Genomic DNA, 22,626 nt, shown 5'->3' with positions numbered 1-22,626 from the left:
GGCACAGGCAGAGTTCCCATACTGTGCAAGCAGCGTTCCCTCACCCGGAACCTCAGAGGTCAGCAGTCTGTGCCAGCCAACCAGGCGAGTGAGGCCAACCTCTCCCCAAGCATCCTGGCCTTGGAGCTGCATGTTCCATGTCAGGATTTATCGCAGCACAGACTCTGAGTTTGCTGTGGATGGCCACAAAGGATCCTGACACCGAGGGCTCTCAGGTTGAAAGGGGAGGGGCAGAGAAGGAGGAGGACCTGCACATTTACACCTGGAGTAGGAAGCCGATTCCCCGCCTTTGCCCCACCCCATCCTGGGCCTCAGTTTCCCCAGGCAACAATGTTGCACCAATCACAATGAAGTGAGCAAAAGAAATGTTACACCCTGAATCTTCCTTCAGAAGTCAGGATGCTTGAGTTACTGTCCTCTCTTGTTTGACAAGAGGGGGATGGCTCCCAATGAGGGAATGCTGAAAAGGCAGGTGACTGTGTGCCCACTCTTTATGACAGGGTCAGTGTGTGCCCAGCGGAGACCACTGCAGCCCCAGAGACCTAACAGCCTCCCCTGCCTCTGCCCTCCAAGGTTGCCTGCAGCTCTTCCTTTCTCCCTCCCCAGTCCCAAGACCCAGGCCAGAGGCAGTGTCCCTGGGAGTGTGGACAAAGCCGTCCGTGCCCGTAGGACTCCCGGGTGACAGGTTCGAACCAGCCACTGGGAGACAGCCAGGCCCCAGCTTGGATGCCTTCCCCCCACTCTCCCCTACAGCCTTCAGTCTACAGCAAGTTACTGAAATCAAAGCATCCACAAAACCAAACGGCAAACTGGCAGGACAGGGGAACTAGCTCCAGAACACACGCGTCCCCAGACACAGGCTAGGCAGTACCACTCCAGAGAGCATCCGACACACACACTGCCGCCTCCACTCCCTGCGGGGGCTCTTGGGAACTCCTCGTCCAGCCCCTGTGTATACGGGCAGATGAGGGCATGGGGGGGTGGGGAAGAATCTGGCTTCATACTACTGCTCACCGTGCACTCCATCACCAGCAAACGTGTATACTACCCAGCTCCACAGAGCTATTTGTGAGCTCCCACTCTGGCGCCTACATGTATGTGCCCAGGCTGTCTTCCATCCTGACATGGCAGGGCCCATGACTGTCTCTTGAAACTCTCCTGTGCCCCGAGTGTCCTCCCCCAGGATGGTCTTTTTACCCTCTTATTGGTTATCTGGGTAACCTCTGTGAGATCTACACACACTTCCTCTTCCAAATGAAAACCCTTTAGCCCCTTGAAAGCAGAGATCCAACCTCTTCCACCCTCACTGGTACATGGACATGACAGATTCACAAGGTAGCGCTCCAGGGTTGGCACTGTGGCCCAGTGGGTTAAGCCACCACCTGTGACCCCACATGAACCCTGGTTCCAGCCCTAGCTGTCCTGTTTCCAGTTGCTTTCCCTGCCGATGCACCTGGAAAAGCCTGCGTGCCCAGGCTTCCTGCCACGCACGTGGGAGGTTGGATGGAGGTACAGGCTCTGGTTTTCCACCTGGCCCAGCCCGTGTCTGTTGTGGCCATTTGAGGAAGTGAATCAATCAATGGAAGAGTTCCTTCCATCTGCCTCTCACTTCCCCTCTCTCTCCATAACTCTTTCAAATAAGTAAATACATCTTAAAAAAAAATTGGACCCCATACATGTTTGTGATTTCCAGTGTTTAATCCCCTAAACGCTTCCAAGCGCATGGCCGTTGGAATAAGGGTTGGCACAATGAGAAACAGTTTTTGACGGTGTTTCAATTACACTCCAGTTGTCAATTTGTTCCCTTTGAGTATCTGAACCTGTTGACACTTTAAACACCGCGATGTGGGCTTGCTTAATTAAGCAGCAGCACTAAATGTTCAGTAAATCTCATTCCTAATTATCTGTTCCCCGTCTCCAGAGAAAAAGGAATGACTTAGTTAATTTCTTCCGCTGAAACCTCAAGTATCTGTTCCCTGCGGTAGCAATTTAGGGTCTGATGCTGAAACCCCTTTCCCACTTCTGGCTGACAGAGTCAGCGGATCAATTATAATTTCCACTTTACTCCCACACACTTTTAGGGTGAAAGGGAGTTTCCACGTAGTTTTGCCACTCAGCCCCCATAAACCTGATGGATGTAATCTTCAATACTAACTGGCTTGGTAAAAGTTTTCACTATTTGGGAAGAATGAAATACCAATTGGAGTCACAGGAGAAGCTTTTCAGATTGCCTCCATTATTAACATCTCACTGGGGATGAAGACAGCTCCATCTTTAAGTATGGAGACACCCTGGAGCTCAGAGTGTGAGAGAGTTTCCAAGGCTGCTTTGCAGACGCAGTAGCAAAGGAATGGAGGTTCATTTCTAGAAGAAAAGGGGCTGACGATGGAAGCCACAGCTTGTCCATGCCCCCTGGGTAAGACTGAGCACCTGCACACTGGCCCACCTCAAAGGCACAAGCAACCTAAGGTGTGGGGGCCTGGGCCCAACACGGGCTCTCCTTGGAAACACTGCTGTACGCACTTGACTGGGCCAGTCCCCCACGTCCTCAGAGGCCATGCCAGGGCTGGGCATGCCTTGACTGCTCAGCAGCATGGAGAAGGCAGAGAGCGGAGGCTCCCGAGGCTGGGAGAAGGCAGAGGAGGCAAAGGGAGGGGACGGAGTTCCTAAAAAGAGCGAGAGACAGGACACCAGGAGTTTGACAGATAAACTGAATGCCTAACACACCATGACCCAGACAAACAGCACGCGGAGAACAGAGTGTCTTCTTGAGTCACCAGGTTCAAGTCCAGTGAACTTCTTCAGAAATCTGAAATTCACTCAAAAAAGTTTTGGATTTCAGGTTTTGCATATATATATATATATATATACACACACATATATATATGATTCCTATATATAAATATATCTATAGATATACCTATATATCTATAGATATATAGATAGATATACCTCTATAGATCCTCTAACTATAGATAGATACAGATACAGATATATATGTCCCTTTTAAAAAAAATCTCCGAAGAGGAAGCCCCGTTCTTCCCAGGACTCCAGACATGGTACCTCCACCTGTTCCGTCTCCCTTCCATCACACACTCCAGACCCCGAAGTGAAATCCTTGCCTTGTTTCAGAGCAGGCCTTGCAACTGAATCTGAAAAGGTCAACAGGAACTTTCCTCCACATCCAGAGGCATCATTTATAATTTTACAGTAAGGCATATATACAGAGAGAAGGAGAGACAGAGAAGAAGATCTTCCGTCCGGTGGCTCACTCCCCAAGCGGTCGCAATGGCTGCGCTGAGCCAATCCGAAGCCAGTAACTTCTTCCGGGTCTCCCACGCAGGCGCAGGGTCCCAAGGCTTTGGGCGGTCCTCGACTGCTTTCCCAGGCCACAGCAAGGGAGCTGGATGGGAAGTGGAGCTGCCGGGATTAGAACCGGTGCCCATATGGGATCCCAGCGCATTCAAGGCAAGGACTTGAACCTCTATGCTATCGCACTGGGCCCCAGTCAGTTTTTCTAACTACGGATGTCGATCATGTGGCAAAGCAAAACTGCACCCCAAGAGCACTGGGCATCTCTGCACCCTGGGCTACACTGCCTGCCAGGCAGGAAACTCATTGCCATTCAAAAAGCCTTAGATACCTCCAACACAAACAAGCTACCTCCTTGGAGAGAGAAGCAGAGATTGAGTAGTTTCCCCTTCCTCTGGACATCCCCCCATCTGTCTGCCCAGATGCCCTTCATGTCTGTCCAGCTTGGCTGTTTCCCCACAGCACTGAGCACAGGGGCACTCCGGGACTTGGCTGGCTCCTCCTCTGCAGGCCTGGAGCCAGGGCCGGGTACCACTCCATGGTCTCCAGTCTCACCTGCTACGAGGTTCCCACCAGCATCTCACCTGCTTATGGCGGAGTGAGAAGCTGCTACTGGAGGTGATCGCACTGGCATACAAAACACATGCCTCCTCAAGCTGCTGGCAACAAGGTGAGTGCCCCTCCCTCAAGGTGAATGTCACAGCCTCTCTGTGTCAGTCAAACTGCCTGGCAGACCTCTGACTGCCTGGCAGACAACTGTCGCCTCTTACCCTCCGCTGGCCGCTCTTCTGTTGGAAAGCTGTGTCTTTTGCAGAGAGCCAACAGGCTGAACCAGGACAGTGCAGATGAGCACACACCAAGCCACGCCAGCTCCGCCCACTGTGCCAAACATGACAGCAGTTTGGTCCCTGCCCCTTCGGGCATTTCATGTACCCCCATGGCTTCAACCTGTTGTCCACCCCGACCCCAGGCAGCAGCTCGCATGCGAAAGATCAGGAGGGAGCTTCAAACCCACCTCCCTGTGTCCAGTGGACACCTGTGCCTGTGGCTTCCATCCATCCCACCCTCCTCACTCTCACTCCTAAACGGCTCCACCAGACCAGGTCCGTCTCTCGTGCCTCACCTCCACACACACACAATGAGTCAGACTTCTGGGTATCATCTCAAACACTGCCCTTCACCCCCACAGACACTAAGCTCTAGTTTCACCCTCACCCTCAGCCACTCAGGGGCCCGTCATGGCCTCCCACAGTGTCCTATGTGTGTGAGACACCTGTTGTCACACCCACCTGTTTGTAGATGGATGCACCTGTGAGTTCTTGGGCTCCCATTACAGCAATGGCCCGGCGCACAGCAGCTACGTGATCCCACACAACTAGGGTTTGGGCACATCTCCTACAAGTTCAAGTGCAGGAGGCCTGGTCCCCAGCATAGCAGTATTGAGAGATACTTGGGTCATGGGGACTCGACCGTCACAAAGGAATTCATTTCTGCCCATGGATAACAGAGTGAAGGGCTCTCATAGCTGTGACTCCACCATCAAACTGAGCTCCCTCCAGCACACCTGTCTGGCCTCATGATGCTCTCCACTGGGTGACAAGGCAACCAGAGAAACCCTCCCTGGAAGCTAGCACCATACTCTTGGATGTCCTATTCTTTATTGAGTACCAGGCCTGAGATGTTTCGTGCCAGCAACAGAAAACAGGCTCAGACACTAACCCACAGAAGAAAGGAATTCAGGGATGCACCCAGCACTGCTGGCCATCCCAGTTGATGCTATTTTACAACGCAATTGCTTTGCCTAGCTGAGTAAGGTTTCTTTGAGTGAGCAACAGATCCAGTCCCCCAAGGCTGCAGCTCATTTCCTCGTCACGTTTGCCACCTTCTCCAGAATGAATTTGACTTCCTGGAAATGAGTCTTTTGATGCTGACTATACGGTCCCCATCTGACTCACCCGTGCAAGCCACCGTCTCCTGGACAAATTGTCTCTAACTTGCAGGTGCTGTATCGTAAAGTCCCCCGTGACCCCCCCCCCCCCAAATACTCGAGATCTGTCCTCTTCCTGTCTCCTCCCCCTGATGTATGACTGTGTGCTTCCACATTGAATCTCATTTTGTGATTTCCTGCCTGTATGTCTTACCTCTCTGGAATCGTTTTCATTATGTTTCACTTCTCACTGACGTTAACATCTCCCAGTTTTGCATTTCTCGGGGAAGTTCGTTAGCGTGAGGTGGATTCCTTTCTCCAATGTCCCTGACAAAAACCATTCAACAAAGCCCAACCTAACAGGGGCGCTCAGGACTTCCGCTGGAAACCTCTCCCTTGCGTGGAATCCAACACCAGGAGTCACACTCAGGATCTCTCTCAGGATTTCTCATCCAGCAGTCAATCACAGGGCCCCACCATGGAAGCAACCCTTTGCTGTTTGTTCCAACTGAGTAGTGACGGGGCACTGTCGAGCGCATCCGGCATGATCAAATTTGACTCCGTGCCCTCTACTGTGTCATACACACCCATTTGCTTCTGTGGTGTCATCTCACGTCACCTCCCACCCCCAAACTCCCACATCTGTATAGTTTGCAGATGAACCCCAATTTAATATCCCCCCACGTTCAAGACTTACCATTCTCTCTCGCTGCTCAGGCACTAGCATGGAGAAAGCAGAAAATGACAGCTCGAGCTTCTGGGTCCCCATGTCTTACCGCCAAACAGTTTCCGGGGAATCTCCAGGAACCCGCTGATCTGGGGAGATTTGGTTGCAGCAGTTTATGGCTGCTTGTTCTCACACACATGCTCAAGGTCAAAGTCAAGCCAACAGGGCAGACATGGCAGCGGGTTGGTTTTTGGCTTTGGTGTTGGGGTGATTTTGCACTGCTTTTTAATTCTGCAAGACATTCGGAAAGCACCTAGCAGGCACAAAACCGGTTGAGGAGATGCTCCAGTAAAAGGCCACGGTCTGGAAACACAGCTGTGGGTTCCAGGCAAGTAGTCCCTGGACACCCTGTATCATCCTTTTCTCTCTCACTTGAAAAAGTGGGAGACCCACATGGAGTTTCAGGCTCCTGACTTTAACCCAGCCTATAACCATAGTGGCCATTTAGAAAGTAAACTAGCCAGTGTGAGATGTTTCTTTGTCTCTCCATCTCTTTCTCTGTCTCTCCCTCTTTCTCTTTCTGCCCCCCCCCCCATTCCTTTCCTCTCTGTGTCACTTTGCTTTTCAAATAAATAATTGTTAAAAAAATTAAGAGGGCTATGGCGTAGGCATAGCATGCTAACACTCCACCACCAACACCGTTATCCCATATGGGTGCCAGTTCTATCTCAGCTGCTTCACCTCCAATCTGGCTCCCTGCTGGTGCATCTGGGAATCAGTAGAAGTCGGTCCAAGGCTTTGGGCTCCTGCACCCACACGGAAAACCCAAAAGAAGCTCCTGGCTCCCAACTTCAAACAAGCCCAGCTCTGACCCATCGTGGCCATTTTGGGAGTGAACCAGTGCACGAAAGATCTCAGATCTGTCTCTCTCTCTCTCTGTAAGTTTGACTTGCAAGTAAAAAGAAAATATTATTAAGGAAAAATAAATCAAGAAAGGAAAAGGTGCATGATGAAGAGAAGCTGGCAGAACAAAACCAATAGCTCCTCCAGTTGGTTTGTCCATGGGGATAACCTTGAACCTGGATCCTGAGCAAAGCAACTAGAACTCCCTGATGTCAGCCTATGCGGCAGATGGAATTATACATTCAGGCCAAAACCCAAACAGTGAAGACAAAGAGTGCCCGTGAGAAAGACGAAAGCGAGATGACTTGGAACTGTGCACGGTTAGGGAAGGGATGGAGGATGGGACACACCTTCGCGGACACCGAGCATCCACAGTAACAACAGGAACTCAACATGTCGCCCAAGGCAAGTCCAAACAGACAAACGTTTCACTGAGAGCTCTTCAAAAAGTTCACAGAAATCTACATACGATTAAAAAAAAAAACCCCTGACGTGTCATTTGCACAAAATAAGCATTTTCTAGCTCCGTATTCCATGTGCTTCATAAAGTATCCTCCCATATAAGCCAGAGGCAGTTTACAAGCTCTGTGTGTGAAACTGTATCTCATGGATTTTGACTTTGCTGTTGTTGTTAATTTCATCTCTTCAAAACACTTTCTTCTGATTAAATTCTTCAGTGACTGATAGGTCGTACAGTAGCATCATTTTCTTCAAGAAGGTTCTTGATTTTCATTTCTTCAGCGACACATTAGTCATTCAGTAGCATGTGATTTAACTTTATGGTGTTGTTAATTTCTTCTTTTTCTTCCTGTTGTTTTTGTTTTGTGGCTTTTCATTTAAGGGAATGTACAGTAACTGTGCAATGGAGATGATCATATCTAACAGCAGGTTATTCAACTTCATTGCATTGTAAATTTCTATTTTTCTTCTTGTTGATTTTGTATTGTGGCTTTTCATGTAAAGGGATGTATAGCAACTGTGTAATGGAGACTATCATATTCAGATGTGAGGATACAATGCAGTATGCATCTCTACTTCCACATCAAAGATGGACTCCCAATGAAACTGTTAACTATATCTTGACAATAGGATGCTGGACTCTCTGCCATTGTCCATGCCCGCAATGATGGACATATGACTGTGTATGAAGAACTATACTATAGTAATGATATTGTGGAAGTGGTGGGGAGGGGAGGGAGTTGGGGAGGGGATAAGGGAAATCCCAGGGCCTATGGAACTGTATCATCAAATGATAATAATAAAAAAGTAAAATTTAAATAAATAAATAAATATTTAAAAAAAAAAAAGAGCAAGCTCCAGGTCCCTAGAGATTAAGAAGAGGAAGGGCAGGGGCGCTAAAAAGAGGTTGGGTAATGTGTGGAACAGAGAGTCCCATAGCAGAAAGTTCTACTCCACAGTAGGATGGCCACAGTTGACAACGCATTCTGTCATGTTCTGGGAAGGAACTAGAAGAGAGGCATTCAGACGTTCCCCCTAAAGAGAACGGGTGAAGCGTCCATGAGCTGGAAACACAGCGAGCAGGAAATCATCACTCCTACACCCAGCTTCTGAATGATCACCAGGGAATTTACCAGCAGGTTCAGCGATCACATTAACAGAAGATAAAGTCTGTTAGGGGCCGGCATGGTGCTACAGCCAGTGAAGTCTCTGCTTACAATTCTAACATCCAGATCAGGGCACGGGTTTGAATCCCAGCTAGTCCATTAATGGCCTGGAAAAGCAGCAGATGGTGGCCCAAGGATTCGGGTCCCCACCCCCCCACCTCCACCATGGAAGATGCAGATGAAATTCCAGGAGCCTGGCTTTGCTCTGTCCCAGGCCCGGCCATGTGGCCACTTAGGAGATGAACCAGGGAGTAGAAGTTCTCTTGCTGAGAGAGCTTTGTCACTCTGCTTTTCAAATAAATAAGTGTCTTTTTCCAAATGCTAAAGTTTGCTAACATTCTTTTTAAAAAAAAAAAAAAAGAAGAAGAAGAAGAAATAAGAAACATTTGGAAAACACTTTGACAGCTTGGGGAAGAAATACTTTCCAAGGTTAGGTACAACACAGAGCTACTCTGTGCAGTTTGCTAAATATAAATTATACCTCAATGAAAAAAAATGACTACTGGAAAAAGAAATATCTTCAAGGGAAAAAAAAGACAAAATTGACAACAGATATATCCTGAAAATGTGAAATATCTATATGCTCAAAGAGCACATCAACAAAGCAGAAAGATGTGGAGCACACAGGGAGAGGTTTTCCAACATACAAAACAACTGGTGTGGGCCTGGCAGCGTGGCCTAGCAGCTAAAGTCCTCGCCTTGAACGTCCCTTATGGACGCCGGTTCTAATCCCAGCAGCTCCACTTCCCATCCAGCTCTTTGCTTGGGAAAGCAGTCGAGGATGGCCCAATGCTTTGGTATCCTGCACCCATGTGGGAGACCCAGAAGAGGTTCCTGGTTCCCGGCTTCGGATCGACACAGCACTGGCCATTGTGGTCACTTGGGGAGTGAATCATCAGACGGAAAATCTTCCTCTCTGTCTCTCCTCCTCTCTGTATATCTCACTTTGTAATAAAAATAAATAAATCTTAAAAAAAAAAAAACTGGTGCATGTATACAGGCAGTTAAACCAGTATCTCATATCAGTGCTGGTTCAAGCCCAGCTGCTCCACTTCAAATCCAGATGCCTGCTACTGCACCTGGGAAAGTAGCAGAAGATGCTCTGGGACTTGTCCTGCCGCTCACATGGGCAACCTGCACAGCCTTCTAGCCTCTTGACTTCAGCCTGGCCCTGTCCCAGTCATTGCAGACACCTGGAGAGTGAACCAGATGAACGGAAGTCCTAACTCTGCTTTTCAACTAAATTAATAAAAATCCTTTCAAAAGAATGAACCATCAGACATATAAAGACAGCAGCTCAGCTATAAGCAATTACAGATAGGTAGTTTACAAAAGAAATTCTTCAAAGCCAATAGACACATCGAGCCATGCTGAACTTCACTAATCACAATACAACACAAATTAAACTGTCCCCTGTTGTATTGCGTATACTGACCAAAATTAAAACAATAATGAAATAGTTTTGCCCTGATTGTGACAACTGCTGGGAAAGATGACTAATATTGATAGTCCGTGAGATTTCAGGGAAACAGACACTGTCACGCAAGGCTGCCAGGGGTAGGAATCTGTGAGGCCTTCTTAGCCATCAAAGGTTGGCACTGTCTGGTAGAAAATGAAATAGGTGCAGCCTTAGGTCTTGCAATCTCATGGCAGAGACACTTCGGAAAGTGCACCGGATCACCGTGTGCGTGCGTGTGTGTGTGTGTGTGTGTGTGTATGTGAGAGAGAGAGAGAAAAGAAGTCCTCTCATTGGCCATCACTGGACAACGACTGGATGAGATCTGGTCTTTTCTCACGACACAAACTTAGTCACCAAGAAAGAGCATACAGAATCACCAACAACCAGTCCCAACAATGCATGTTGGGACTGCTATTCTAAAGGTGAACCTGCACGCCAACAGAATAGGGGCTCCAACAACCCAAACCAAATCCTGGACAATGAGTACCCCTGAGGGTGTGAGTAGGGCGGAGGACACTGGGTTGGGGAAAAGGCAGAGTGGCACACTTCAGTATTTGAGTGACGTGACATCATCTGTCATAAGCTACACTGGCTTAGGAAGCCAATAGAGAGATGACATAACGGCCGCAGTGCAGGGCTGGGAGGGCTCTCCACGGGTGGTACCCTGAAAGCAGGTGGGATGAAGAACACAAGTAGACATGCATGATTGGAAGAGGCCAAGGGAAAGGGAAGCAAGGTCTCTCGGCAGGATGAGTGCATCCACCATGTCATGCCAACCTCGTCAAGGCCATTAACAGCAAGAGGTACTGACGCTCCCTGACAAACAGCAGGTGGTCCACTTCCCCCAGTGTTAGCTGAGGACCAACGGTGTGTCAGGCTCTCGCCATCATCACCATCACCACCCTCCTGAGCAGCAGAGGATCGCACCAGTCAGGGTTCCCCCAGAGAAATGGCACCAACACAGGTGCCATCTGGATATCCCTGAACCCAGTCACATTAACATCATAAAATAAGCCATCACCATGGCACGAACCAACCCACGGGAAAAGGCATTGCTAATGCCAGTGGGAATGTCCACACAGCAACCACTCCAGAGAGCAATTCACATCACTTCATCTCAATCTTCGTTCTAGGACTGTGTGCTCGGGACAGGGATATACATGGAGATTTAGCTGGACAGGATTTAGAGCAGCTTCAGGGCCCCAAAACAGTGACCGGGGAGCTATGCGGTGACAGTACACATCACAGAGCACAAATTCTCCAGGGAATATTATTAACCTGTGCTACAGACCCACATAAACAGGAAACATGAGCACCACTGCTGAGCCACGTCAGAGAAGCTGGCCCCAGAACAGAATGGAGAATAATAGTGGAATTAGGTTTTACATGTGTATATGTATAAAAGAACTATGAGGGCTCACTCTGAAATGTTAAGCTCTGCCTGGGTGAAAACGGAGTAGCTTGTTTCTATTTTCTTCTTTAAATGTTTCCAGGATTTTTCCATCTTTTCTATGATGAAATCCTGAGGAACAGGGTCGGGGGTGGGGGTTGCAATAAGCAACAAGTCAACACATGGAGACCAGCACAAACAAGAAGCAGCAACGAGCTAGCAGAAGACACTGTGCCAGCAGCCATGCCTCATACATTAGCAAGAGCCCGCCCTTTCCTGGCAACCATGACAGGAGGTGGGAGCAGAGGCTGCCTTCTGCGCTGCCAACACAGCAGGAAGAGGCACCAGCTTGAGGCCATGATGGCAGCCAGCGGGTGGGGGCGCCTTAGAAAGGAAATTTCCTGGGGTGCCTTGAGATGTGAACAAAAAGAAGGAAGCAGAGGCTGCCTGTTAGCCTGTAGGCGGCCAGCAGCACGGCTCAACGGGTTGGGCTGCCTCTCGGGACGCATGGATGCCTGGGGCGCTCCCCTCACTCTGCTTCTGATCCAGCTTCCTGCAACTGCACTTCTTGGGTGACAGCAGGTGATGGTCCAAGGGCATTCCTGGATCTTGGCTTTGGCTTGGCCCTGTTGTGGCCACTGAGGCCATCAGGGGAATAATCCAGGTGATGGAACATCTCCTCTCTCTCTCTCTCTCTCTCTCTCTCTCTCTCTGACTTGCTCCCTGCCCCCATATCACTATGCCAGTCAAGTAAAATAAAAACTTGGAAAGATATAGAAGAAAACTAGCAAGAAGAAGCTACTGAGGGGCAAATGTTATAGCTCAGAGCATGCCTCTTTAACATTCCATCCCAGAGCTACTGGCCCCCGGAACTCTGCCTCGCCAAGGCCTGCTTTGGTCAGGTGACAGCCATTAGCTAAGATGGAGATTCAGAAAAGCAAGCGTCCAGTGGAGGAGCACTGCACAAGCGGGCTCTGGGACATCAGCACCACAGGCCTGTCCCCAGCCCTGCCCAGGAAGGACACACGGTGGACACAAGCCAAACTAAATACCCCAATCCCATTTCAGGCCACTGGCTTAGCTTCTGCTTTCCTTAATCCCCCCTGAGGTAGCCCACTGAAGTGGACGTCAAACATTCTAGAAGATATGGCATGGCTTCCCAAGGTTTCAATTCTGCCATCAGCAAATTACAGTCTTTCCCAGAGGCTAAGGGCAGAAAAGACCCAGGGAGGGAGGCAGCTGTGCTGTGGGGTGAACACTACTTTCACTTCCGGGTGAGAGGTTGGGGGTGCAGGGTGTTAATGGGACTGAGCTGGACGAAAGAAGATGAAAGGTATGGCATGGGAAGATGGGGGGAGAGTGGCAGGAGAGAAATAGAAGGAACGGGACAGAAAGGAAATAAAAAGAAGATGGAGGTACGTGTAAGTGAAAGCCAGGTGGCACTTCCTTGGGCTATGGGTGTCTGATGGGTTTTTTCGGTTGTGTTCTCTGAGCCGAAATGTGTGTTATATTCATACCAGAAGTCATTGATTTCCTTGAACTCACCTGCTTACAGAGAAAAACCAGCATGAATTCTGCTTCCTATACCATTTCACACTTTACAATAAACCAACCACAAACAGAAGGAAGGTGGGGCTACATCAAGTTCTACCCATGTCGATTATTTCACCTTATTCACTGAAGACGTCAATGACACCTGAGTTTCATGTCACCCAGCCCCTTTCCGTTACACCGCCCATGTCATAAATTGAGGTTCTACTTCTCACGTGGAACCATCAGCTGGAATATGTGGTCCTCGTGACCTTCTGCCAGTTTAAATTCAAGTTCAGAGCAGTCCCAAGAGGATACAGTTTTAGGGCACAGCACAAAGTCTCAGGCAAACTGAGAGGTGATAAAAAAAAATGTAAATAAAAGTATCACATTCCAGGATGGCATGGGGTGGCTAAGATATTCCAAAATTGCAGCCCACACGTCCTATCTGTGTCAGGGAGGGGAGGGCTACCACTATGCCTTTGCCCACTTCCGGAGGAGTTACTCAAAGATCCATTGACTGAGCTCGGGTCAGCTCCACCAGGCAGCAGCTCAGAGCTACCAGTTCCTCTGTTCTCAGGTTGGCAGCGGCTCCCCCTCCCCCGATCCTCCCCCCAGGAGCTTCTCCTAGGCTGGAGCCAGTACCACCACCCCCCAAAGCTGCCCAGGCTGCACAGCAGGCCTCCCCTCCCCCACCCCGGCCAATGCCAGTTCCTCTGAGCTCTTAGGACGACTTCAACCCCGACCCCTGAAGACTAGAACACACACTCTCGGGGTCTCTCACAGCTCATTGCTGCACACCTAACAGGAGCCTACTCTCTCCTCACAGTGGCGGCCTGTGGAGACAGGGCTGGTGCACACAGCTGCTGATCGCTCCAGCACTGGCTGCAAACAGACCTGGGCCTCCCGGCCATGCGGGAGAGTGGGAGCCCAAGGTCAGCAGGTGCCTTGGCCGAGGGTGAGGGGTTCCCCGTGGACCCGATGTCCTCCCTGTGCTTTTGTGGCTGTTGCACGTCCTTGGTGCCACTCAGCCCTTTAGTGCTCCACCCCTCTGCTCAAAGTCAAGTTCAGTTCACACCGTGCTCTTCTCTCTAGGGCAGTGGTTACCAGCCCATTTCAACTAGGGGGCTGATTTTATTGAGCGCTCGCTGGCTCTCTCTCTCTCTCTTTCTCTTAATTTCAGAAAGAGAAGGGGGAGAGAGAGAGAGACAGAAAAAGAGAGAGACAGAGAGAACGAGCTCCAATTCACTGCTTTACTCCCAAATGCCCACAACACTTGGGGCCAGGCCAGGCCAAAGATGAAAAAGCTGGGCCCCAGTCCAGCTCTCTCCATGCGGATGGGTGGCAGCGACCCAATGCTTTGAGCCATTACTGCTGCCTCCTAGATGCCCATGAGTGCGAAACCGGGCCCTGGGATGGAGCCAGGACTTTGAGTACCCCAACTAGCAGCTCTAAGCACGAGGCCAGATGGCTACCCCGTGTTTATCTTGAATACTCAGCCAGTGCACTCCTTCAGACACAGAAAAGATCTTGCCCTGAGGATGGAGTGGAGGGCCCGGCAGTCACCACTCATTTTCTGTCCTGGCTTCTGTATCTACCACACACGCACATCAGCCCCCTGTGTCCAGCTCAGTGCCTCCTCACGGCTGGGCTCCTGTGGCTGGGGTCCACCGAGGCCACATTCAGCCTGGCAGGTACACCTGCCTAGAAACTGGAGAAGAAGCCACCAAGCGGCGCCCACATCTCCGCCAGCACCCTCCCTAGAGACACGTGCCGCACCCTCACCTCTCATCTCTGTTGCCGAGGAGCCGTTGGACCAGGCTGTCCACTTATTCCTGTGCTTGCTGATCTCCTGTACTTTGCAGGCATAGTGGCCCTGATCGGCTGGCCGGAGGGTGAGGACAGACAGCCGGTAGAGTGAGCCTCGCTTTTCCTCCAACAGGTGCAGCCGCTGGCGGTGGGCACTGCGGCTGAAGTTGCCGTAGTACTGCACCACCCGCAGTTTGGTCATCTTCACCATCAAGGCCTCCTGCGAGTTGGCACGTGCGAAGAACCAGCGCACGGCCAGCAGGCTGTCCTTGCGCCTCTTCTGCGAGACGTGGCAAAGCAGAGTGGCATTCTCTCCCTCCAGGTAGTCCACCACGGGTCCAGGGGACACGGTGACATTGAGGGCTCCGCAGACCTCTGTGGAGGAAAGCAGAGAAGCGGGTAGTGAGGAAGCAGCTGTGGTCTTAAAACCAAAGGGACACCTGTGTTCTCCCAGTACAGTTGCAACAATCAAGGATGAACCAGCCCCAAAACTTCAAAAGCCCCGGGCCTGGTCCCACTGCTTTCTGGATTCTGGTTTTGTAGACTCAGCCCAGGAGCTAGCTGGCCACTGCCAGCCACAGCTCTGGTCCCTCGGCTGGTCTTTGAAGAAGCCCCATGTCTCCAACAGGTGCTATCCAGTACACAAGTGCCATTGTCACAGCGTGGAGTGGTGGGACCAGTTAAGAGGCCACTAGGTCATGGGGGCGACATCCTCACAGATGCATTCAGGCCATTGACACATGCGTGAGTTAGAAAAGGAGACATTTCCTCTCTCTCTCAGTGAAAAAGCCCTCGACAGAGCCCCGCCTTCAACTTGGAAGTTGCAGCCTCCACTGATGCATTGCTCAGTCCTGGGAATTTTAAACTAACAGAAAAACCATGATGGCGTCACCTACCACACAGACCGAGCGAACTAGGGGAGACATAGGGCGTTCCTACAGGAGCTGCTCTGTGTGCTGCGAGAAGCTCACAGGTAAGCAGGGCCCAAGGAAGGATGTTCCCTCATCCCAGGGCATTGGGATTTTTTCCTGTCCAATCAGAATGGTACTCACACCAGGAGCCATACCTGTGCTGCCCAGTGGATGGCTCTGGGACACTCCATCACTACCAACACATCAGCTTAGGCGTCCCCAGCGCCAGTGCAAACTACAATTTCAGACTCAGAGGTCACCTTCTTCCTTTTTAAAATTTATTTATTTTTATTTAAAAGGCAGAGTCACAGAGAGAGAAGAAGAGACACACACAGAGAATCTTCCAGTTGCTGGTTCGCTCCCCAGATGTTCGTAACAGCTGGAGTCGACCTGGTTTGACACCTCCCTTGGATCTCCTTCATGGACGCAGGGGTCCAAGGACTTGGTCTATTCTCCACTATCCTCCCAGGCACATTAGCAGGAGCTGAATCGGAAACAGAGAACCAGCTCTCGGGACACTGGTGCTTCAGGAAGAGGCATAGCGTGCTATGCCATGGTGCAGCCCCGGAGGTCACCTTCTAATCATAGACTCTGTCCAGCAGGAAAGCAAGGAGCCAGGAGGAAGAAGAAACCGAGAAACAGCTAAGCAGCTGCCAAAGAGGCTGTGAGTCCTGAGGTACAAGGTGCCCTAAAAACGCTTGACTTCCTTACAAAGAAGCAGGAAGTAAGCCATCATCATCTAGGAGGGCACTTCAAGCAATGGGATTCAGAAAAAAGTGGGATTTAGAATATTGGTTTGCTTTTGACGTCGAGAAGTTTTTGAAAGCCATTCACAGGTTTTCTGTAACACACATTCTCCTCATGAATTCTCATCAAATAAGCTCATGCTTCTAAATTTCGTTCTCCCAAGAACTTTCTGAAGTGCCCACGAGTGGTCTCTTCTGTTGAAATCCATCAACTCAACACACAGAGGTAACATGAGGGGCTACTCTCTTTTCCTTACTCAGCTCTCGGAAGCTGGACACTGGCCCCAAAATATTCTGGAATAATCCAAGAGCCTTAATCACAGCCAGAAAATGTCTGCTTTCCAGATCCAAGAGAGGTACCACTCACGAGTTCCCAGACACTGAGACACAGGAATATCTGGCACCTTACAAAAAAAAAAAAAAAAGGATGAAGGTTAGAAGAGGGTGGTAAATGCTGAGTCAGGTTCTGCTTACAGTCAGGTAGGAGGGCTCCCTGGCTACAGCAATGAGAGGCAAAGCCAGCCCAGGGAGACACTTGGAAAATACAAGGGCACCTCAAAAAGATCATGAGGGGTGAGAGAGGGGCAGTATGGTGGCACAACAGGCTAATCCTCTGTCATACAGTGCCGGCAGCCCATATGGGCACCAGTTCATGTCCCGTCTGGTCTACTTCCCATCCAGCTCCCTGCCTGTGGCCTGGGAAAGCAGTAGAGGATGGCCTAAGATCTTGGGACCCTGTACCTGCGTGGAAGACCCAGAAGAAGGTCCTGGCTCCTGGCTTTTGATCAGCTCAACTCTGGCCATTGCAGCCATGTATTTGGGAAGTAAACCAGCAGATGGAAGATTTCTCTCTCTGTCTCTTTCTCTATCTCTCTCTCTCTCCTCTCACTGTAAAACTTCTCTTTTTCATAAAAAAATCTAAAAAAGAAAATGGGGGATGGGATTAAAAGGTAACTTCATTTGATGCAAAAATTATTTTGAAAGCCACATGTAGGCTTTTATTTGTGATGCTCACTTTTCATGAAGTTTTTAAAGCACCCTTGAATTTTTAAATGGATGTAGAGAATCTGTACTGAAATGATTGTCTTTCCATTCTATTTTCCAAAAACTTTTTTGAAGTCACCTCCTGCAGATCAGTACCGAACCATGAAGGGTCACATGCTTTCACAATCCCTTCGGGGTCAGAAGTCACTCAGCAGCCAGGATGAAGAACCAGCAGCAAGGACAACTGGCCTCAGGCCCTCCTGCCCCTGTCCCCGCCCCCAGCAGGTGCCCTGTTCAATCAGCCAGCATTCCCGGTGCTAAGGCCTCCCAGTGGGAACTCCCTGCCTGGTCAGCAGCCAGGCAGGCAGCTGACCCAGCTGTTCCCACAGCCCGGGATGAGCTGGCAGCCACTTCCAAGAGTGAAGCCCACCCCTGCTCTGCCTCTCCCCCACCCCTGCAGGCACCCCCTTGGAGTCCAGGAGAGCCGGCCCAGCTGAGGAAGGCAGGACACCGTATCAATCAGGGTGGGAGTACAGCAGCGGGACCCCCAGACTCCAAGCTGCTCCTGCTGACAGGACATGAAGGAGGGCTTATTTATGGTGACTTGAAAGCAGAAGAAGGTGCCAAGTGCTCCAGGCCCCATGGGAGGCCAGATTCCATCCTGGAGGCAGACCAGTAACCCTTCCACTCCCATGGCTCACACAGGATCAACAGATCCCAGGAAAAGGAGCCGTGGGCCAAGTCGGGTTTGTTTCTATGCCCTGGTGTACCTGTCCACCCTTAGCTTCCCAGGCATCTGCTGCGACCAAGTACAAAGAAAGACCTTGGTGGCAGGGTGACCTATGCCCCCTCTCCCCTAATTTTCCAGGTCCAAGTCCTGACTTCCACACCCCAGAATATGGCTGTGTGTGGAGCTGAGTTCAACCGAAGTCCCTGGGAGGGACACTAGTTCCAAATCACTTAGAAAACACAGGCAAGCCAGGGCAAGGACACACGCAGTAACAAACCAAGGGAGGGCCGCAGGGAGAAGCTGCCCCCTGCAAGCCGAGGAGCGGGGCCTCAGAGGAAACGGATGCCACTGACACTTGATCTTGGACTGGTAGCCTCCAGGTTGGGGGAAAATAAGCCCCGGTTATTGAAGCCATCCATAGGACATCTGCAGCATACTGGCCCAGCCCTGTCTGTGGGTCCCTCATGTTGGCCTGTGGCATTCAGGCTTCATCACAAAGCAGGGAAGTGATGCATCAAAACTCCAAAGTCAAGGACACACCCAGCTAGGAAAGCTTTGCTACAGGACACAGGCTGTTGGCCTGGCAGAAGGGGCAAGGTTGGGGAAGGAGAAAGTCGTAGGACCTATGACGAGCTCCTCAGCTAAGCCAGGCACCTGGATGACACCTCCATAGGGCACGGGAGAGGACGATCTTCAGTGACCCTCAACAAATGTGATGAGGCACATAGTTTGAATGTGTACAGCTGCAGGCAAGAAGATGCAGGCAGAAGACCCAGGGCTGGCAAACACTAACTACCCAGTGCGGGTTCATTTCCATGCCAGGAGGTGGAAGGGACCCCTGACTGCCCCATCTGCAGCAATCACACTTCAGGGGGCTCAGCAGGTACAGGTCACACCTCAGAGGGCTCAGCAGGTGCAGGTCACACCTCAGAGGGCTCAGCAGGTACAGGTCACACCGCAGAGGGCTCAGCAGGTACAGGTCACACCTCAGAGCGCTCAGCAGGTGCAGGTCACACCGCAGAGGGCTCAGCAGGTGCAGGTCACACCTCAGAGGGCTCAGTAGGTGCAGGTCACACCGCAGAGGGCTCAGTAGGTACAATATCCATAGAAGGTTGAATGATAGCCAGGCAAGGAGCACCAACACTCAGAGGCAGCTCCATCCCTTTCAGACCTCATCCCAAGCACCAAAGTGTGCACGCCCACAGTCACAGAGACCAACAGAGCCCACCAAAAGACAAGCCAACGTCCAGTTGGGTCAGGTTAGGGAAGGTCAACCATTGCCAGCTTAGGAACAAGAACTGGGAGCCTGTTTTATGATCCTGCATCCCAAGTTGGGAAGCAGGTACCCACACAGTCACATCACCCCCACACAGGCTTTACAATGTCCTCACAGTGCTGGGTACCCTGTGAGACGAAGTGGGCCAGCATGCAGTCCTGTGCCCCGGGAAGCAGAGTCCAGTGCTAGGACAGCTAGTCACGCACTGGGAGAAAGACAAGGGAGAAAGCTAGGGTAAGATTCTGAACTATGGGACCATACGATCACTCAACTGACTAATCCTACACCTTCAAGCACCAGCATTCCATAATGCACTGGTTCCTGTCCCAGATATTGGCCTGTAGGTAACACAGGGCTCCACACGGGGAGGATGCAGGTGGGAAGGGCTCCCCCCAGCCCGGGTTTAAGCTTTGTTGTCACTTCCCTTACATTTTAATAACTTTAAAAAAAAAAAACACAGTGTATGTGGGGGGAGAAGTTATATCATAGAAGTTAATTCATAGAAATTAGGTAACTAGGTCTTCAACTCCCTAAGGCAAGGATAAAAGGCTCTAACCCCTTTGTGTGAGCCTGGATAGTATGACAGAAAGCCCTAACAAGCCTCATCACACAGAACACAAACTACTCACTGGGAGATGCAGAGGGGGTCGGGCCCAGCAGTGGGCAGGTGCAAGGGAGGGAAGGACCAGAGAGAGACACAAGGTCCTGGCCTTGCCCGAGAGGCAGAAATGGTTGCAGCCAGGATCCCCGGGCCCTGACCTGCACCAGGGATGTGCTAGTGCGCCCCCTCCCACTTCCTGAAGAGGTACAGCTCCCACTCCTGTTAGCAGCCCCCAAAGTCAGAAGGCAGGCCACGTGTCAGCAGCGAAAGCCTGTCCTGTTACAGCAGCATCTGCACCCATGGCAATCTCTGAGAAAAACACAGAGGTCTTAAAGCTCCAGGAGCCAGAGTTCCCCAAGTCCGCCAAGCCAAGGTACTGCCAACCAATCGAGGCCAGGGGCAGATCCATCCATGTGACTTCCAGGGCACAGAGGCCACAGTGCCCAGTGCAGGTGCTAAGATGGGTGGGTGGAGACCCCTACACCAAACCCTCCCTGGCCGATGCACCTTGAATAAGCTTCCTCCATTTACTCTCGCACTTCAGGTATAAGGCTCAGAGAGGCGAAGCAGCATGGCCAAACCCACACAGCGCACAGTCAAGCTGGAATCCTGGCCTAGGCATCTCAGAGCCATCAGATGGTCTTTCCTGTAAAGCAACAGGTGGGACAGCGACCACCAAGGTCCCACTCCATCACAACTGAGGGAGGGTAGTTCAGTGGTTAGCAGCCTGAACTTCTAGACGTGGTAGGTCTGCCAGATCTACGGGTGCTGGTTATAGTGAGGAGTCAGGTTATACGGGATGCTTAAGACAGCACGAGACAGGCTTGTGGCTAGGGTCCCCCAAGCAGGAGCTGTTAGCCCTAGCACAACCAGGGAAGACTAAAAAGCACAAAATTCTGCCTCCAAAACCTCCTGGGCTCCTGTACACAAGAAAATGTCCTGGCCCTTGGAAGGAACGGGGCCGAGGAACCTGAGGGAGGAAGCACCCCCTGGAACCCCTGCCAGCTTTCTGGGTGTTGTTGCTCTACGAGCCAGAACAACCTGTTAGCCATGCTTCCCAGGAAGGGCTGGCATAGTAGCACAGCCAGCCAAGCCACCACCGTCACCTACAGCACCGGCATGTCAGAGCCCCAGCTACTCCACTTCCGACCCAGCTTCCTTCTCCTGCACCTGGGAAGGTGGCAGACGGTGGCCCAGATCCCTGTCACTCTTGTAAGACAGAGTTTCTGGGCTTGGTCCAGGCCTGGTTATTGCAGCCACGTAGGGGAAGGAACCAGGGAGGGTGGGCTGGAAGATCACTCTGCCACCCCGACTGTGCGAGTCCCTTTCGAACTTTTAAACAAAGAAGCAAGCCTCTCATCATTCCCCAGCCAAGACAGTGACAGGGAAGCACAGCATGTCCCAAGACACTGAGTCCTGACTCCCTGGGAACAGGGCAGCCCTGGGGGAGGCTGGGCCCCGAGAAGGGGTCATGCCGGCTCCCTGGCTTTCCTAGCAGGGCTACCCTCGGCAGAGACCTAACCCGGCACCCTTCCCAAATCCACACAAGCAACACAGCTGGTCAGACGCAGCTCCACCACTTTCCAAGTCCGGAGACTTCAGCTGGGTCCAGTCACAGGCCTAGGCCTCGGTTTTATCACCTATAGAATGGGCATGATAGTAGCACCTTCCTCTAAGAGTGAATGGCAAAATGAACCGAGTTGTCGCTTTGGGAAGTACTGGGACGAATGAACAGCTGCTCCTGTCGTTTAAGACTGTGAAGTAGTGTGGGATTCCATCACAGGAAGCATATACAGGGAGCCCTACTGACACCCAGAAACAGTGAACTCCGAGGCAGTTCATGTGGAACCACCGGGCGCTGGAAACCCAGAGAAGTTGAGCAACTTTTTACAGGTGGGCGCAGAGCGAACTAAAGACGTGGGCAGAAAGGCTGCTTCCCAGGCTTGTGGGATAGGGACCTGCTTCTTCCAGCACCCGGACACCGAGTCTCACCAAGCCCGGTCACTTCATGGGTCCCCAACAAGTGCCACCGGGGGGGCCCCACGACCGGTCTGCGCAGAGCGGCCACTTCTGCGCCGCCAGGGCCTGCACTTGGAAGGGACTGGGGCTGTGGGAGATGCAGCCGCCTGCGTGCGCGCACCAGCCCGGGGCCAGGAGTGTGGCGGCCGGCTGGGCCCCCGGAGGGCACGGGCAGAAAGTTGGGAAGGCGCCGCCGTGCCTGCCGCGCCCGCGCCGCCAGCAACAGCCCCGGGACGCGCAGCCCCGAGCCCCAGGCGCTCGGGCTGGAAGGGGACGACCCGAGACGGCAGGGCCTTCCCGCAGCGTTCGTAGCACCCTAGCCACCAAACGTAAGTCCCGCCCGTGCGCCCAGCTCCACCGCGCTTACCCGGGGCCGGAGCCCGCGCCAGCAGCACGGCCGCCAGCGCCAGCAGCCGCATCTCCCCGCCGCCGCCGCCGCCCGGCGCTGTGACGCGGGAGGCGCCACCACCGCTGCTGCCGCCGCCGCCGCCGCCTGGTCTGGCCGCTACCAGCCCGCCCCCTGCCCCGCCCGCCTCGGGCCGGCCCGCCCCTAGGGCAGCCTGCCACCACTTGGGCCAGGGCTTCTGGGTGCCTGGGCCTCCCGCACTCCAAGTTCCTTGGGTTCCTCCTTCCTCCATGCCCATTTCCCAGATGAGCAAACTGAGGTTCTGAGAGGGGGAAGCAAGCTCTCTTGACTTGGGGAGCAAAGAGCTGCAGTGAGGACCGAGGAATGCCTC

At 51.9% G+C, this 22,626-nt stretch overlaps 1 protein-coding gene across 1 annotated transcript in view; it reads right to left on the bottom strand.

The window, feature by feature from the left end:
• The window catches only part of VSTM4 (V-set and transmembrane domain containing 4), an 82,618-nt gene extending 60,224 nt beyond the window's left edge, over positions 1-22,394 (bottom strand). The window contains exons 1-2 of the mRNA XM_058671908.1: positions 22,257-22,394; positions 14,599-14,997 (exon numbers count right to left, since the gene is read on the bottom strand). Of these exons, the coding sequence (XP_058527891.1) occupies positions 14,599-14,997; positions 22,257-22,308 (451 nt within the window). The 5' untranslated portion in view covers positions 22,309-22,394. The remainder of the gene's footprint in view (positions 1-14,598; positions 14,998-22,256) is intronic.
• Between the last annotated feature and the right edge of the window lie 232 nt (positions 22,395-22,626).

Source organism: Ochotona princeps, chromosome 13 (assembly GCF_030435755.1).
Source record: "Ochotona princeps isolate mOchPri1 chromosome 13, mOchPri1.hap1, whole genome shotgun sequence".
Taxonomy (NCBI): Eukaryota; Metazoa; Chordata; class Mammalia; order Lagomorpha; family Ochotonidae; genus Ochotona; species Ochotona princeps.
The sequence above is the reverse complement of the archived record's forward strand: the minus strand, read 5'-3'. Positions and strand labels throughout refer to the sequence as shown.